This window comes from Scyliorhinus torazame, chromosome 5 (genome assembly GCF_047496885.1).
Source record: "Scyliorhinus torazame isolate Kashiwa2021f chromosome 5, sScyTor2.1, whole genome shotgun sequence".
Taxonomy (NCBI): Eukaryota; Metazoa; Chordata; class Chondrichthyes; order Carcharhiniformes; family Scyliorhinidae; genus Scyliorhinus; species Scyliorhinus torazame.
The window spans coordinates 93,229,590-93,247,299 of NC_092711.1; the positions used below are offsets into that span (position 1 = coordinate 93,229,590).

The 17,710-nt window shown below is 46.9% G+C and overlaps 2 protein-coding genes across 2 annotated transcripts in view; both read left to right on the top strand.

The window, feature by feature from the left end:
- Positions 1 to 14,428, top strand: part of LOC140418954 (uncharacterized) — a 150,762-nt gene extending 136,334 nt beyond the window's left edge. Inside the window, exon 2 of the mRNA XM_072502639.1 lies at positions 12,043 to 14,428. Coding sequence (XP_072358740.1) covers positions 12,043 to 13,282 — 1,240 coding nt within the window. The 3' untranslated portion in view covers positions 13,283 to 14,428. The remainder of the gene's footprint in view (positions 1 to 12,042) is intronic.
- A 1,480-nt stretch (positions 14,429 to 15,908) lies between these two features.
- On the top strand, positions 15,909 to 16,953 carry LOC140418962 (uncharacterized). Its single transcript, XM_072502659.1, has one exon. The coding sequence runs from the start codon at positions 15,964 to 15,966 to the stop codon at positions 16,780 to 16,782; it is 819 nt and encodes a 272-aa protein (XP_072358760.1). The 5' UTR covers positions 15,909 to 15,963; the 3' UTR covers positions 16,783 to 16,953.
- The last annotated feature ends 757 nt before the right edge of the window (positions 16,954 to 17,710 follow it).

Here is a 17,710-nt window from a genome sequence, read left to right on the forward strand (position 1 = left end):
CCCCACCATCTAGCAAAATCCTACCAACTGTCCTGGCTTGAGACAATTCACACCTCCTTAATCTGTGATTATCCCTCTCTCCAGTTGCACCGTCTGGACCTGTAAAGACTTAATTATCTGCAAAGACTCGCATTCAAAGTATCATTTTGCATTGGATTTTTCTATATATATGTTTGTGGAACCCACCTCTTCATTCACCCGAGGAAGGAGTTGCGCTCAGAAAGCTAGTGATTCAAAATAAACCTATTGGACTTTAACCTGGTGTTGTGAGACTTCTTACTGTGCCCACCCCAGTCCAACGCCAGCATCTCCACATCATAAATGAGATGCATTTAATGCTTCTGCCAGTTTCAAACCCGGCACCTTTCGTGTGGCAGGTGAATGTGATAACCTCTACACTACAGAAACAGCTGGCGGCACAGTACCCAATGGACCTATGCAATGTTCAACTGCACAGTCTTGCTGCAGCTTTCAATGGTTCGGCTGGGAGGCCAGGTCACTTATTGCATGAAGACAACTGTTCGTTTAAAACAGATGTCTCAATTTGTAAGATCATAAAATATAGAACTTACATTGAACTTTAGCATTTGTTCAACAAATATCTAACGGAACAATGCTCTCTGTTCAATCATTAATGCATCATTCTTATCTTCCCACAGAAAAGTTCCACCAATTTTACTCAATATGTTGTGTTATTCAATGTTGAACATCAGTATATTTATTTGTTATATATGACTTCATTTTGAATTGAATAGCTCCCGAGTCTTCACCCTGAATAACTCTGAAATATACACCATTGAATTGCAAACATTTTTTAAAAATATATATTTTATTGAAAATTTTTCGATCACAATGTTTTTCCCCTGACACATCAAACATAAGAAATTTTTTTTTTTTTAAATTAACAGTACATGTAACATAATAACCACAGTCTAATAACAAGTAACTAACCAACATGGTAAACTAATCGATTAACATAAAATAAAACTTTTCCCCTCCCCACCCCTCCCCCCTGGGTTGCTGCTGCTGGTCATCTATCTTCCCTCTAACGTTCCCCTAGGTAGTCGAGGAATGGCTGCCACCACCTGGTGAACCCTTGAGTCGATCCTCTCTGTGCAAACTTCATCTGCTCCAGTTTTATGAACCCCGCCATATCATTTACCCAGGCCTCCAGTTCGGGGGGTTTCGCTTCCTTCCACATGAGTAAAATCCTACGCCGGGCTACTAGGGACGCAAAGGCCACAACATCGGCCTCTTTCGCCTCCTGCACTCCCGGCTCATCCGCAACTCCAAATAAAGCTAGCCCCCAGCCTGGTTTGACCCGGACCTTCACCACCTTCGAAATCATTCCCGTCACTCCCCTCCAGTACCCCTCCAGTGCCGGGCACAACCAAAACATATGTGCGTGGTTTGCCGGGCTTCCACCGCACCTCCCGCACTTGTCCTCCACTCCGAAGAACCTGCTCAACCTTTCTCCCGTTATGTGTGCTCTATGTAGCACCTTAAATTGAATCAGGCTAAGCCTGGCGCACGAGGAAGAGGAATTTACCCTGCCCATTTATCCATTGTCCCCAGATATTTAATGTTGCCGCCACCACTGGGTTTGTGGTAAATTTTTTTGGTGAGAGCGGTAGCGGCGCCGTCACCAGCGCCTCTAGACTCGTCCCTTTACAGGACTTTCTCTCCAGTCTTTTCCACGCCGCTCCCTCTCCCTCCATCATCCATTTACGGATCATCGCCACATTGGCGGCCCAATAGTAGTTGCCCAAATTCGGCAGTGCCAGTCCCCCTCTGTCTCTGCTACGTTGTAAGAACCCCCTCCTTACCCTCGGGACTTTCCCTGCCCACACGAAGCTCGTGATACTCCTGTCTATTTTTTTTAAAGAAGGCCTTAGTAATTAGTATAGGGAGACACTGGAATACAAATAGGAACCTCGGGAGGACCATCATCTTAATTGCCTGCACTCTGCCCGCCAATGACAGTGGCTGCATGTCCCACCTCTTGAAGTCCTCTTCCATTTATTCTACCAATCGTGTCAGATTAAGTCTGTGCAAGGTTCCCCAGCTCCTGGCGATCTGAATCCCCAGGTATCGGAAGTTTCTTTCCACTTTCCTTAGAGGCAGGCCTTCTATCCCTCTACTCTGGTCCCCAGGGTGTATCACGAAAAGTTCACTCTTCCCCATGTTAAGCCTATATCCCGAGAAATCTCCGAACTCCCTCAATATCTGCATGACCTCTGTCATCCCCCCCACTGGGTCCGTCACAGACAACAGTAGGTCATCCGCGTAGAGCGACACTCGGTGTTCTTCTCCCCCTCTAATCACCCCTCTCCATTTCCTGGAGTCTCTCAGCGCCATGGCCAGTGGTTCAATTGCCAACACGAACAGTAATGGAGATAGCGGGCATCCCTGCCTTGTTCCCCTGTATAGTCGGAAATACTCCGACCTTTGCCGACCCGTGACCACACTTGCCGTTGGGGCCCCATAAAGGAGTTTGACCCAGCTAATAAACCCGTTCCCGAACCCGAACCTCCTTAGCACCTCCCATAGGTACTCCCACTCCACCCTGTCAAATGCCTTCTCTGCATCCATTGCCACCACTATCTCTGCCTCCCCCTCTACTGGGGGCATCATTATCACCCCTAATAGCCGTCGCACGTTGACATTTAGTTGTCTCCCCTTTACGAACCCTGTCTGGTCTTCGTGCACCACCCCCGGGACACAGTCCTCTATCCTCGATGCCAGCACCTTTGCCAGCAATTTGGCGTCCACATTTAATAGTGAAATAGGCCTATAGGACCCGCACTGCAGTGGATCTTTATCCCGCTTCAAAATTAGCGATATCGTCGCCTCCGACATTGTCGGGGGTAGAGTCCCTCCTTCCCTGACCTCGTTAAAAGTCCTCACCAACAGCGGGGCCAACAGGTCCACACATTTTCTATAAAATTCCACCGGGAACCCATCTGGTCCCGGAGCCTTCCCTGCCTGCATATTCCCCAGCCCCTTGGTAACCTCGTCCACCCCAATTGGTGCCCCCAGGCCTTCCGCCTCCTGCTCCTCCACCCTCGGGAACCTTAATTGGTCGAGGAACTGCCGCATCTCCTCTTTTCCCTCCGGGGGTTGGGACCTATACAGTCCTTCGTAAAAGGTCTTAAACACCCCGCTTATCTTCCCTGCTCTCCGCACCGTAGCTCCCTTTTCGTCTCTAATTCCCCCTATCTCCCTCGCCGCTGTCCTCTTTCGCAGCTGATGGGCCAACAGGCGACTAGCTTTTTCCCCATACTCATACCTCACCCCCTGTGCCTTCCTCCACAGCACCTCCGCCCTCCTGGTGGTCAGAAGGTCGAACTCCGTCTGGAGTCGTCGTCTCTCCCTGTACAGTCCCTCCTCCGGGGTCTCCACAAATTCCCTGTCCACCCTTAAGATCTCCCCCAGTAGTCTTTCCCTTTCCTTGGCCTCTGTTTTCCCTTTGTGGGCCCTGATGGAGATCAGCTCTCCTTTGACCACCGCCTTTAGTGCTTCCCATACCACTCCCACTCAGACCTCCCCGTCGTCATTGGCCTCCAGGTACCTCTCGATACATCCCCGCACTCTTCCACAGACTCCCTCATCCGCCAACAATCCCACATCTAATCGCCAGAGTGCTCGCTGCTCCCTCTCCTCTCCTAGTTCCAGGTCCACCCAATGTGGGGCATGATCCGAAATAGCTATGGCTGAATACTCAGCTTCTTCCACCCTCGAGATCAACGACCTTCCCAAAACAAAAAAATCTATCCGGGAGTACACTTTATGAACATGGGAGAAGAAGGCGAACTCCCTGGCCCTCGGTCTAAGAAATCGCCATGGATCCACTCCCCCCATTTGGTCCATAAACCCCTTAAGCACCTTGGCCGCTGCCGGCCTTCTTCCGGTCTTAGATCTGGATCTATCTAACCCTGGGTCCAGCACGGTGTTGATGTCTCCTCCCAATATCAAGTTTCCTACCTCCAGGTCCGGTATACGTCCCAGCATCCGCCTCATAAATCCCGCATCGTCCCAATTCGGGGCATATACGTTAACCAGCACAACCTCCATTCCCTCCAGCCTGCCACTCACCATTACATATCTGCCTCCACTATCTGCTACAATGCTCCTTGCTTCGAATGCTACCCGTTTCCCCACCAGTATGGCCACCCCTCTGTTCTTTGCATCTAGCCCTGAGTGGAACACCTGTCCCACCCATCCTTTCCTTAACCTAACTTGGTCCGCCACCTTCAGGTGCGTCTCCTGGAGCATAGCCACGTCTGCCCTCAGTCCTTTCAGGTGCGCGAGCACTCGGGCCCTTTTAATCGGTCCATTTAGGCCTCTCACGTTCCACGTGATCAGCCTCACTAGGGGGCTACCTGCCCCCTTCCCGTGTCGACTAGCCATCACCTTCTCTAGGCCAGTCCCACGTCCCGATTCCGCGCTCCCACTCGTTCCCCAGGTGTCCAGCATTCCAGCCCCAACCACCCTTTCTTTAGCCAGTTCCTCTTTGATTTCTGCAGCAGCAACCCAGTTATCCTCCCCCCTCCCCCTCTCCCCCCCCCCCCGCTAGATCCCCCTCTAGCGTGATTGCTCCCCCCATATTACTTCCGCAAGTCAGCTGACTTCAACTGACCCCGGCTTCTCCTGCTCACTCCTTGACCTGACACCCCCCCCACCCCCCCCCCCACCCCCGTGTGGGGAACTCCCATCTACCTTGCGCTTATCTTCCCGCCATTATCTTTCTGGCGCGGGAACATCTCTGTAGCTGACCCGCCTCTTGTGGCGCAGCTCCCTTTCCCCTCCCACTCCCATTCCTCATCATCCGCCTATGTCCCTTCTTTCCCCCCCCCCACCGGCGCCCACATTTCTTAGTGTCTCCCCCCTTCCCAATTTACTTCTCTATATACATCGACGGTAACATTTCCCTGTAATATCAGTCCCTCAGTTCCGATCCAATTTCTCATCTTTAATAAAGGTCCATGCTTCTTCCGCCATTTCGAAGTAGCGATGTCTCTCCTGGTACGTGACCCATAGTCGTGCCGGCTGCAGCATCCCGAACTTCACCTTCTTCTTGTGTAACACGTCCTTGGCTCGATTAAAACTCGCCCTCCTTCTCGCCACCTCCGCACTCCAATCCTGGTACACCCGTACCACTGCATTCTCCCATCTACTACTCCGTACCTTTTTGGCCCATCTCAGAACCACTTCTCTATCATTAAAGCGGTGAAATCGCATGATTGTCGCCCTAGGTGGTTCTCCCGCTTTTGGTCTCCTCGCCGGGACCTGATGAGCCCCCTCCACTTCTAAGGGGCCCGAAGGGGCCTCAGCTCCCATCAGCGAGCTTAGCATTGTGCTCACGTAAGCCCCGCAGTCCGCTCCTTCCACTCCCTCTGGGAGACCCAGAATCCGAAGGTTCTTCCTTCGTGCTCTGTTTTCTAGGGCCTCAATCCTTTCAATGCACTTTTTGTGGAGCGCCTCGAGCGTCTGTGTTTTGACCGCCATGCCCAGGATCTCGTCCTCATTATCCGTCACGTTCTGCTCCACCACGCGGAGCTCTGTCTCCTGGGTCCTTTGTGCCTCCTTAAGCCCCTCAATTGCCTGTAGCATCGGGGTCAGCACCTCCTTCTTTAGTAGCTCCACACACCGTCTTAAAAATTCGTCTTGATCGGGCCCCCATGTCGCCTGGGCTTTCTCCGCCGCCATCTTGTTTCTTTTTCCTTTCTGTCCCTATCGTCGATGATTCCTCGCGCTGCAGCCGCCGCCGCCGATATTTTCCTCTTTCGTTGGAGTGGACTCCCTATTCACTCACCCCACACCGGGTTTCGTCGCGCGAAAATTTCCCGTTGGGGCTCTTAAAAGAGCCCGAAGGTCTGTTGGAGCTGGAGCCGCCGAAACGTGCGGCTTAGCTGGTCATCGCCGCAACCGGAAGCCCCCATTGAATTGCAAACATGACTGATCCAAGAAATCGTGTCACTGGGTAACAGAGATCCCATGAATCTTTGTTGAGATTGACCACTGATAGCTTTTGAACAAAGTCAAATATCGTTATATGGAAGAGAATTGAGAATTATGTGTTGCTTATATTTGACCCCTCGGTGTTTTGGTGTGAAACATTCTGCAGCCTAAATACCGTTCATGTATAAGAAAGGAGGGGTGACAGCAAATCCGCACTGAGCCTGGAGTTCCACATTCTCCTGAGTGGCTTTTCCTATTTCTCTATCATTATAGTCGAATTTATCAAGGTGATTTTGTTAAATCTCTGACATTTCCTCTAATTCAGTTACAGTGTTGTTTGTGTCTGTCTATATGAGCACCAAGTACCGTTAGAAATGTTTTAGATGGTGATTAAAATGTTAATCTGTGTCAACAAAGCCATTAAATTCTTTTGTAAATTGAGCAAACTGCCAAGATTCGCACTTTATTTTTTCATGTCTGGAACGATCTATTTGGACTGTACACAGAACAATACTTTTCACTGTACCTCGGTACACGTGACAATAAATCAAATCCAATAAAAGAGACAGTTTCTTACTCATCTTCAAACTGAACAGTGTCTTCTTAAAAATTATTCATTCATGGGAGGTGGGCGTCACTGGCTGGGCCAGCATTTACTGCTCATTCCAATGGCCCTTGAACTGCATGACCTGTGAGGCTATTTCCGAGAACACTTACAAATCAACCACAACATTTCTGTGGATCTGTAGTCACATGTAGGCCAGGCCACGCAAGGAGAGCATATCTCCTAAAGGACATTAGTGAACCAGGCGGGTTTTTACAACAATTATTAGACTTTTCATTTGAGACTTTTATTCAATATCATTATCTATCACAGGCAGATTCAATCCCAGATCCCCAGAGCATTAACCTGGGTCTCTGGATTACTAGCCCAGTAACAATACCATTACACCACTGCCTGGCCCACATAGTCTTGGCAGAATATGATGTCTTGTAACTTCTCAAAATTACAAGGAATTTATTTTTTCAAACAAATACTGATAGTTCTGCTGTTTCTGGAAACATTTTGGTTGATACTGTTTATCTTTTTAAATCAAGATCTAGTCTTTACAAAATAATTACCCAATACACCAATTCACTAATGATAATCAATGTTCACTACTGAATAATCATGAATTTAATTATTGTTTTTTGCTATGAAATCAATACATAGTTTATATAGGAACGGTACAGAAGACAAAATGGCAGCAGGAAGCCACGTGTTCGAGGTATAAAAGGGCTTCCTTGACCTTGTTACTAATGACAGTGAATACACTATGAAAATAACAATTTTAAAACTAAATGTGATTACACATGTGTACTTACAGCTTCCTACATTACAACAGTGAATATGTTTCTGAAGTACTCCATTGGCTTTAAAACATTTCAGGAGGTCCAGTGGGAGTGAGAGGTTTTATAGAAATGTAGATTTGTTCTAATTGTCCGCATACAAGGATATATTACACTCCATGTCCCCACCAGAATCATTGATAAAGATTGAGTCTTAATTTTGTGTAATAACCACGTCATTGACACCATTTTGAATACTCTGTGAAACTCCCGACACCCCATATGCACAATTATTTGTTGTACAACACAGCGAGTTGTTGTGATTTGGAATGTGCCGTCTATAAATTGTGCTCGAGCCTCATTGGACTGTAACTTACAAAAGGGAATTTGATACATTCTGAAAAATAAAACAAAATAATCGAACTCTGGCATGGGGAAAATGGGCCAAATAAACTCCTCAAGCAGCCTTGTGTACATGTAAAGTGAGTGGTAACAACCTGGAACCTACTGCCTCTGAGAGTAGGAGATGCAAAGTTGAGGGAAGGATTTCCAGTATCTGTGTGACTGGAGAAGCATAGATATATAAAATCCTGGTTAGGCACCACCTGGACTGCTGTGGTTTAAAGAAAAATAAATGCTGGAAATCTTAAGCACATCTGGCAGCCTCTGTGGAGAGAAACAGAGTTAATGTTTCAGGTCAGCATGACGAATGTGATATAAAATAGTTACTTTAGAGTTACTAGTTAATGTAATGTAGAAATAAGCCACTTTGATTCTTGCAGTTAGGGACAAAGGAATTTGAGACCGCATGGAAAAAGCAGGAAGAGGTGTGTCTATGAGAGTGATGCTTCATTGATAGGGGCCAGAGAAAGGGATTGGAAGTGAGCCAATCAGAATAGATCGAACAGGTCAGGAGGGACATAGGCTGACCTATGTCCGTCGAGTATGTGAAACTTGATACCATTTGAATTGATTTTGCAGAGATCCCTTTGTCTTTTAGTTCAGTCGTTTTCTGGAGTGTAAGAGGCTGGATGTCCTGTTACATTTCTGTAAGATGATTCAAGCTTGCAAGCTAAATAAATAACTTCTGTTTACGTGCGAATCCGTCTCAACTTTTATTGAGGCCAGACTGACAGAGAAAGAAATTTGGAGATCTACATTTGGTGCCGAAAACCGGGATTTCTCTGGGCGATCCTGATCCAACTGCGAAATCAGAATTAGACTGATTATGAACAGGAGGACGGGAACAAAGGGCCCTCAATGTAGAAATGGAAAACGACCAGCATTGATTGTTCCCCTCTTCTTATCGTCTGATTAGTCTGGTCACTCGCGGTTGGCACAGAAAGACCGCCTCGACGAAATCACAGGTCAGTCTGGGGATTAGCACTTTAATTGATGGGATTTCATATTGTTGTTTCGGCTTGGGTTAGGGTTTTGGGCTGATGGGACTTTAAATAATGAAGGTTCAGTCTATTATCAGGGTTCAGAGGCTGATGGGACTTTAAATAATAAAGGTTCAGTCTATTATCAGGGTTCAGAGGCTGATGTGACTTAAATAATAAAGGTTCAGTCTATTATCAGGGTTCAGAGGCTGATGGGACTTTAAATAATAAAGGTTCAGTCTATTATATGGGTTCAGGGGCTGATGGGACTTCAATAGATGGGGGTTCAGTCCAGTATAACTGTTTTTAAATCTGAAGATGGTTCAACTCTATGTGTGAGTGTTTTAAATATTTATTGGTTGAAGCAGAAGTCTCTCAAAGGGTTAACAGCAGCAGGCGGAGTTGAAAACAGACAGTGCTTCTCACTCAGGCCTTGAGATAACAGCACCAGTCTGCAGTGTAATCGGATACCTTTCCTTTGAGTCAGTGAACACCAGCAAAGTTACGTTTTGAATTAATTAAAGGAAACCAGTGGGTTTCTCCACCTCTTTGATAAAAGTTATTATTTTCGAAAGCAATTGATTGAAATTGCCAGAATCTTAAATTTTACTTACTTGAAATAAGGTTTATCTCATTTTATCTGGAGATTAATAGAAACTTAAAGAAGATCATGGACACCATTTTAAAAAGTGTCAATCTGGAGATGATAATTGATTTTGCTAATACTTATGATAGTTGATTTTGCTAATACTTATGTGTATGTAAAAGAAAAAAAAAACTTGTTAAAAGAAAAATTGTTAAGATAAAGAAATAATTAAGTTGTAAATGTTATACAAGTTTGTGTTAAGCAAATTGTAAATTTAGTTCTGAGTTGAGATCAGAGCTAAGCTTGCAAGTTGCAGTAATTCAATTTGAACTTTCAAACATTTTTAAGTTTAAAAAAAAAGAGAGCAAATAGAGAAAAGAAGGACACAGATCTTGAATGCGTTGAATAGCACATTTCAAAGGCCCATAAATCTTTCTGTTATCTTAGACCTAAAACCTAGGAAGATTGACGAGCCATAGGAATGTCTGGGGCGTTTTAATGAAATCTACCGGGGGCAGTCAGGCGATTTGCTGTATCAAAATGGTCAGAATTCCCCTCAATACTGTGCTATGTTAATGCATTGCCTACCACCTTCTGTGGTTACTGCTGTGAAATGTAATAACATGAATTGGACAGAGAACGACCCTTCCCAGATGGCAAGGGCAGTCAGATTTTACTGGAAGGAGGGTGTAGGCCAAGAAGGAGGCTCAGTTACAAAGGTTAAGACTGAGTATGTAATGAAAAAGGATGATCTGCGATCCCAACAAGCGGCAGAAATGGTAGTTTACCAGCAGGAGCTCCAATATAGTGACTTTGGGTGGGTGGATCAGCGAAGAGTAGGATGAGACAACAGTGCTATAATTCTATCACCCCCCAGTGGTGGACGTTAGACATTGAACAGTCACTGCATCACGTTACCCTGGCCTATGACAGAACTGGACGAAACAGGGAGTTGGAGGACAAATACCGGCCATTACTTGAGACCGAATGGCCAGTCAAGGTTACAGCCACAGTCACGGGAAAAGAAGGTACAGCCGATTTTGTTACAATATCACCACATTTATGGCCACAGTCAGCTTCGGTAAGCCCTCATATTACACGTCAGGTCCATGACCAGTACCATGCCAGGGATATGGGGCGAATGGTCAGCATCTTACCGCAGCTCGTCAGAATAGGTATGAGATATACCTTTTGAACAATCCACGTCTGACATTTAAATACTGTACCACTATCAATCCAGCCTGTTTTCTTAGTGGTCCCCCTGTCCATGAAGACGCACCTGGCCACGACTGTTTAGCCTTGATTCAGGAAACTACCACAATAAGGGGCGATTTGAGTGACATTTCGTCAGAACAACCTGACATGATTATGTGTGGTCAAATATCCCACCGGGGTTTAGTTAATGACCTACTGCAGGCCCTCCTTCTGCCAGCGCAGATTTCCGTTATTAAATGCGCTGCCCACACGAATGGTACAACCCCAGTTGACGTTGGTAATGAACGAGCAGATTGTGCAGCGCGCACAGCCACACAAATTCAGCAAGTGATGGTGCCTAAAATGTTAAGTCAGACTAAACGATCTACTATGAATGTGTCTGCTTCTGACAAGCCAATGCCAGACGTCATAAGGTTACAGGAGGACGCTCCTGAGAGTGATAAACAAATGTGGAAACGGTTAGGTTGTACATATGATTCTGTTTCCTCTTTATGGACCACGCCTGCACATCAGACTTGTATGTCTGATGTACTGGCTTTATGGGTCATCGAATGTGTACACTTTGCAACTCATTGTGGGGCTCGGGGGACTAGTGATTTGTTGCTGGACACTTGGTGGCACCCTAAAATGCAGGGGTTGGCCCAAAGTATCAGTAATCGGTGTTTGATTTGTCAGCAATATAACACCGGAAAAGGTATCCCTTGTGGGAAGGGGCAAACCCCGTTGCCCAGTGGTCCCTTTGAGACGCTCCAAATGGATTACATTGAGTTGGAAAGGTGTCAATGTTATAAATATGTTTTGGTCATTGTGGATGTGTTCAGCAGATGGGTTGAGGCGTATCCGACTATCTATAGTAAAGCTGTTACTGTGGTTAAAGTCTTGATGAGGGAAATCATTCCCCGGTACGGTATACCAGCTCAGTTAAGTTCTGATAATGGGCCTCATTTTATTGGACAAATTAACAAGGAGTTTTGCTCCCAGTTGGGCATACGCCAGCAGTTACACTGTGCTTACAGACCGCAGGCAGCCGGGGTGGTTGAGAGACACAATCAGACCCTCAAAACTAAATTGGCTAAATTAAGAGCAGACACGGGACTGACATGGCTTAAGTTGCTCCCCGTTGCCCTCTTCCAGCTGCGGGTTACACCTGCGGGACCAGCCCGGCTCTCTCCCGCCGAGATTCTTTATGGCAGGCCTCTTAGAATTCCTTGGAGCCTGCAGGTTCCCAGACGGGTTCAGTTTCATCAGATGACTGAAGAAATGACCACCTATGTTCTAGCCTTTACGCAAGTGCTCAAGGAACTCCATGGCCCAGTCCGTGCGGCTCACCAGCCATTGCCCCAGTACCTAGCTCACTTTCAGTCCAGCCCGGTAGTTATGTCATGGTCAAAAAATTGGACTAGGAAGGGGTCGGAGCCGCGATGGGACGGGCCCTTCCAAGTTCTCCTTACCACCCCCACAGCAGTTAAAGTGGAGGGGCGAAGTGCTTGGGTCCACCTACATCACTGTAAATTGAGTCCATCTCCACTACTGTAAAAGGTCGGATACTAACCTGCCTCCCTTCTCCAGTGCTATTTTACAGGTGTGGAGCATGATGGAGTGGCTACGCATCGTCTGTCTGATATTTGGCCTCACTTCGCTTGGCGTGTTATTGGCGATGGACATGGAAAAGGGGAATATTATGTATCTGTGTAGCCCCAACCAATCTACAAGGATACATCACCTATGCAAAGGTGATGTTCTTCACTGCCCCCATATACGAGGACATGGTATCGACTCATGGAAGGTCATCAAAGTTAAGGAGAATGCGGGAGTCATGAAGCAGCTGCACCGGTCCCGGCGATGGGAAGGGAACATTATATGGACATTGCCTTGTTTTTGGAATACATGTAAATTTGATTTTGGATGTGTTAAAAGTGGTACAATAAAGGTAACATCAGGCTGTCAGAAGAGTGTAGGAAGAGACCATGAGAAAGAGAAAGGGACTAGAGAGAGGACGGGGCGTGTGAGAAGGGAAGTACAGCTAGAACGTAGGTTACCGGGAGATGCACTTAAGTTAATTAAAGGCCAAACTGAGGAAAACCCGGGTAGTATGAATCTCTTCTACCAGATTTACCACCGTCTGTATGGCCAGGGACGGGTTGTCTGCTACCCAAACCCCGCAGCGGTGTCTAGGTTATTTTCTGTTTCACCGCTTTGGGGCACTCCCCAAACGGTGGTTCATTGTCAGCGTTCCGAGCCATTGCCCGAGCAAGTCACTCTTCCTTACGATCCGGATTCAGCACCACCGGCTATTTGCCTTCCCCTTCCTCGGGATAATCCCCACTCACAGTACGATAGGCTGCGACGGTGGAGAGCGTACATACCTAGCCACTTCACTCCCAATAGGGATTCCCGGTCGTACGAGAATTGCTTCAGCAGTGAAGGGTACGGCTGTTTGCTGGTAGAGGTGGACACAAATATAACATGTCTGTTTCCCACCTGTACGGACAGGAGGTGCCATATCACCCAGGCGTCTGGCCAATGCGTTTGTTACAACATCACTTGCGTTCCATTGAACGCTGGCCTCCAGCTCCTTTGTGGCTGGGCGAATGTCTCTCATATCACTGTTGGGAATAGGGCTTTCTGCATTGCTGGGCGGCCCGAATGGGCATTTCAAAATTGGATAAACTGGGCTACTGGGAGGTCCTTACGCAACCGATATGCTGATTGTGATGCTAGTCTCCACACGGAACAAGGATACTACTTTTTATTTAATGGTACGGCGACCAACGTTTTGTCACCCCATTTCCCCGCCGAATTGCTATAGGGACTCTAGTCCCTACCACAGTCCCCTGCCCTTCGGCGTGGAACCTGCATAATCAGTTAGCACGCCGGGCAGTCTCTGCTGAATTTTGCGAGAACTGGAAAAAACCTCAGGTTCTTGCAACCAACCGGGGCCACTCAGCCGGGTGGGGCATTCTGAGCGTATTGACACTGGGAGGTGTGGGGGGTTCCTTGGCTGTTAGTGATCGGAATTATTTTATTTGCGGCCTTACCATCTTGGGAAATGAAACCTTGGGAGCCCTCGGGGCAATAACCAAGGAGTTGTCTCAGCTACGGTTGTTTGCAATGCAGAACCGGTATGCTCTTGACTATCTTCTGGCCCGTGAGGGTGGGGTATGCGCCATAGTACAGGGCAAGTGGATCATGGGTGTTCAGGACTTGACCGCTAACATTACTAAATTTATGGATCGCATACGGGATCACTTGGTCGGGATGCAGGATCCTGACTCTTGGGGTAACTGGGGATCTGGAGGATGGAAGGACTGGTTGATAAATATGGCCATGTATCTAGTGGTAGCTATCGGCTGCATCTTTGTGGGCCTGGCCACCCTTAAATGTGTGATGGGTAGAATGCGGGGTGCACTAGATCAGATCACCGCCCCAATCACCGAGAAAAAAAATTTAACTGTTAAAATCCATGAGGGTGAAGCAGATGAAGGGGGGCTAAGACAGGAATTGGAAATGCAGCGACGGATCTTTTTAGATGAGGAACCGTAGCTATAGATTGGATAGTTCGGTTATCATGGAATGATAAAAGGAGGGAATGACGAATGTGATATAAAATAGTTACTTTAGAGTTACTAGTTAATGTAATGTAGAAATAAGCCACTTTGATTCTTGCAGTTATGGACAAAGGAATTTGAGACCGCATGGAAAAAGCAGGAAGAGGTGTGTCTATGAGAGTGATGCTTCATTGATAGGGGCCAGAGAAAGGGATTGGAAGTGAGCCAATCAGAATAGATCGAACAGGTCAGGAGGGACATAGGCTGACCTATGTCCGTCGAGTATGTGAAACTTGATACCATTTGAATTGATTTTGCAGAGATCCCTTTGTCTTTTAGTTCAGTCGTTTTCTGGAGTGTAAGAGGCTGGATGTCCTGTTACATTTCTGTAAGATGATTCAAGCTTGCAAGCTAAATAAATAACTTCTGTTTACGTGCGAATCCGTCTCAACTTTTATTGAGGCCAGACTGACAGAGAAAGAAATTTGGAGATCTACAAGCATGATCTTTCATCAGATCAAGAACAGTGTTACTATTAGGGCCAAAGGGACAATCTGTGGGTGGAGCCAGAGGACTGTGGTCGGGTGTTGAACAAATACTTCACATCTGTCTTCAGCCACGAGAATGAGGAGGTAGATATAGAACTCAGGCAGAGAGACTGTGAGGTTCTTGAGCAAATTGACATAGGGAGTGACAAGTTATTGGAAGTGTTGGCAGGCTTAAAGGTGGACAAATCTCCAGGTCTGGATGAATTGTGTCCCAGGATGCTGTGGGACGTGAGGGAGGATATTGTAGGGGCTCTGACCCAAATTTTTAATTCCTCTCTGGCCACAAAGGAGGTGCCAGGGGACTGGAGAACAGCTGATGTGGTCCCACTGTTTAAGAAAGGTTGTAGAGATAAGCCAGGGAACTTCTCAGGTCAGTGGTAGGGAAACTATTGGAGAACATACAGAAGGAGAGAGACTTATCTTCACTTGGAGAGGCGAGATTTAATCAGGAATAGTCAGCATGGCATTGTTAGAGGGAGGTTATGCCTAACAAATTTGAATTGATTTTTTATGTGACCAGCTGTGTAGATGAGGGTAGTGCAGTTGATGCAGTTTGCTGGATTTAAGCAAAGCCTTTGACAAGATCCCACAGGGGAGACTTTATAAAGAAGGCAAAAGCACATGGGATACAGGTAACATGATATGGTGGATTCAAAATTGGCATAGCTGATGGAGACAGAGGGTGATGACAGACAACTGCTTTAATGGCTGGAAGCACACCCCAGGGATCCAGCAAAGTGAGAATGGAGGGAGCGTGTGTGGGATGGAGATTTGCAGCTTTCGGGGAATAAGAGAGAGGAAAAAATGTTCCATAGGAACTAGAATTGTCTTCACTTGAGTTTCTATCCTACACTGACAGTGATGACTTTTAAAATTATTTTTACAGGATATTAGGCGAGAAGAAATTACAGACAGAAATATCAAACATCATGTCTCGATCTGACAGAGTCACTCAATTCCCTGGAATCTGAATATCATCGGGCTTTGAGTCTAGAAGGACAAATGTTTTCCTGAACTGTCAGCTTCAAAAGATTTCAAACATCAGTGTGACTGGAAAAGCAACGAGACCCACACAACACACACCCGCGTGAGAGAGTTCCAGTGAACTGACTGTGAAAGATCTTTCACCAGTTACACAGCCTGACAAAACATCACACCATTCACAGCGGGGAGACTGCACCCGTGCTCTATAAGAACGAGGCTTCAACTTATCATCGAACCTGGAGAGACACAAGGTGACCCGCACTATGGAGAAACCATGGAAATGTGGGGACTGTGGGAAGGGATTGAAAGCTCTGTCTGAGGTGGAAATACATCGACGCAGTCACACTGGAGAGAGGCCGTTCACCAGCTCTGACTGTGGGACGGGGTTCAGTGATTCATCCAACCTGCTGATGCACCAGCGAGTTCACACCGGGGTGAGGCCATACACCTGCTGTGATTGTGGGAAGGGATTCAGTCGCTCATCCAACCTGCAGTCCCACCAGCGAGTTCACACTGGTGAGAGGCCATTCACCTGCTCTGAATGTGGGAAGGCGTTCACTCTGTTATCCCATTTGCAGACACACCAGAGAGTTCACACTGGGGAGAAGCCATTCACCTGCTCCCAGTGTGACAAAGGATTTACTAATTCATCCAATCTACAGAAACACCAGTGGGTTCATACGGGTGAGAGGCCATTCACCTGCTCTCAGTGTGGGAAGGGATTCACTCAGTTAACCCACTTACTGACATACCAGCCGGTTCACACTGGAGAGAGGCCGTTCACCTGCTCTGAATGTGGGAAGGGATTCATTCAGTTGTCCAAGCTGCTGATACACCAGCGAGTTCACAATGGGGAGAGGCCGTTCACTTGCTCCGAATGTGGGAAGGGATTCACACAGTCCTCCACCTTGCTCTCTCACCAGCGAATTCACACTGGGGAGAGGCCATTCACCTGCACTGTGTGGGGAAAGGGATTCAGAGATTCATCCACCCTGTTAAAACACCAGCGAGTTCACACTGGGGAGAGGCCATTCCTCTGCTCTCAGTGTGGGAAGGGATTCACTCAGTCATCTAGCCTGCTGACACATCAAAGAGTTCACACCGGGGAGAGACCATTCATCTGTTCTGTTTGTGGGAAGGGATTCACACAAGTCAGCCAACCTGCAGACACATCAGCGAGTTCACAAGCAATTACAAGGGTTAGATTCTGCTGTTATTGCTGCTGTTAATCACATCCACGACTGACATGCTCACAGTCGATGAAGTGGGAGTGTCGGAGGGTTTCTTTCTGCTGGACTGGCCGGTCTCCTGACTTTGCTTCCAGTGGGCTGATGCTGAGCCTGGGAGAGCACATTTCCACTGAAATGATCCACAAACTGATGAAGGATACTTATTTTATCCTGAGTAGTAAATATTGTTATTTCTACCACTACAGGTGGATCTCACATAAGTACATTTGTCTCTGTTCCATTGAGTCTACAGCACAGGGCCAGGCCAGTCGGAGCAATTGGTCTGTGTCAGTATTTATGCTCCACATGATCCTCCACCCACCCCTCTTCTTCTCCACCATCAGCATCTCCTTCTATTCCTTTCTCCCTCATGTATGTATACAGCTTCCCCTTCAATGTATTCATGCTGTTCTCCTCAACCACTCGCTGTGGTCGTGAGTTCCATGTTTTCACCACTCGCTCGGTAAGAGGTTTCCCATTGAAATTCCTATTGGATTATTGAACCACTGCATAATCTTAGACTCCCATCAGGTCACCCTTCAGTCTTCTCTTTTCTAGAGAAAAGCAGTCCCAGCTTTTTCTGAGGGTTAAATGATCTCGGGCCTGGTATTATTTTTGTGAATCTTTGTTGCTCCTTCTCCAGTGCCTCTATTTCCTTTTTCTAAATGGAGATCAGAATGTTGACAGTGCTCCCAGTGTAGTCTAACCCTGGTTCTAAACAAGTTGAACATAACCTCCCTGCTTTTCGATTCTATCACTCGAGAAAGGAACCCTATAAATGGGGCACCACATGTTAGGAAAAATGTGAAGTTCTCGGAGAGGGTGCAGAGGAGATTTACGAGAATGGGAGCAGGGATGAGACTTCAGTGAATTGGAGAGACTGGAGCTGCTGAAATTGTACTTTTTAGATCAGAGTACGTGGAGAGGA

Excerpts from the sequence above, each read along its gene's own strand:
- LOC140418962 (XM_072502659.1), top strand. The coding sequence starts at position 15,964 with ATGCACCAGCGAGTTCACACCGGGGTGAGGCCATACACCTGCTGTGAT.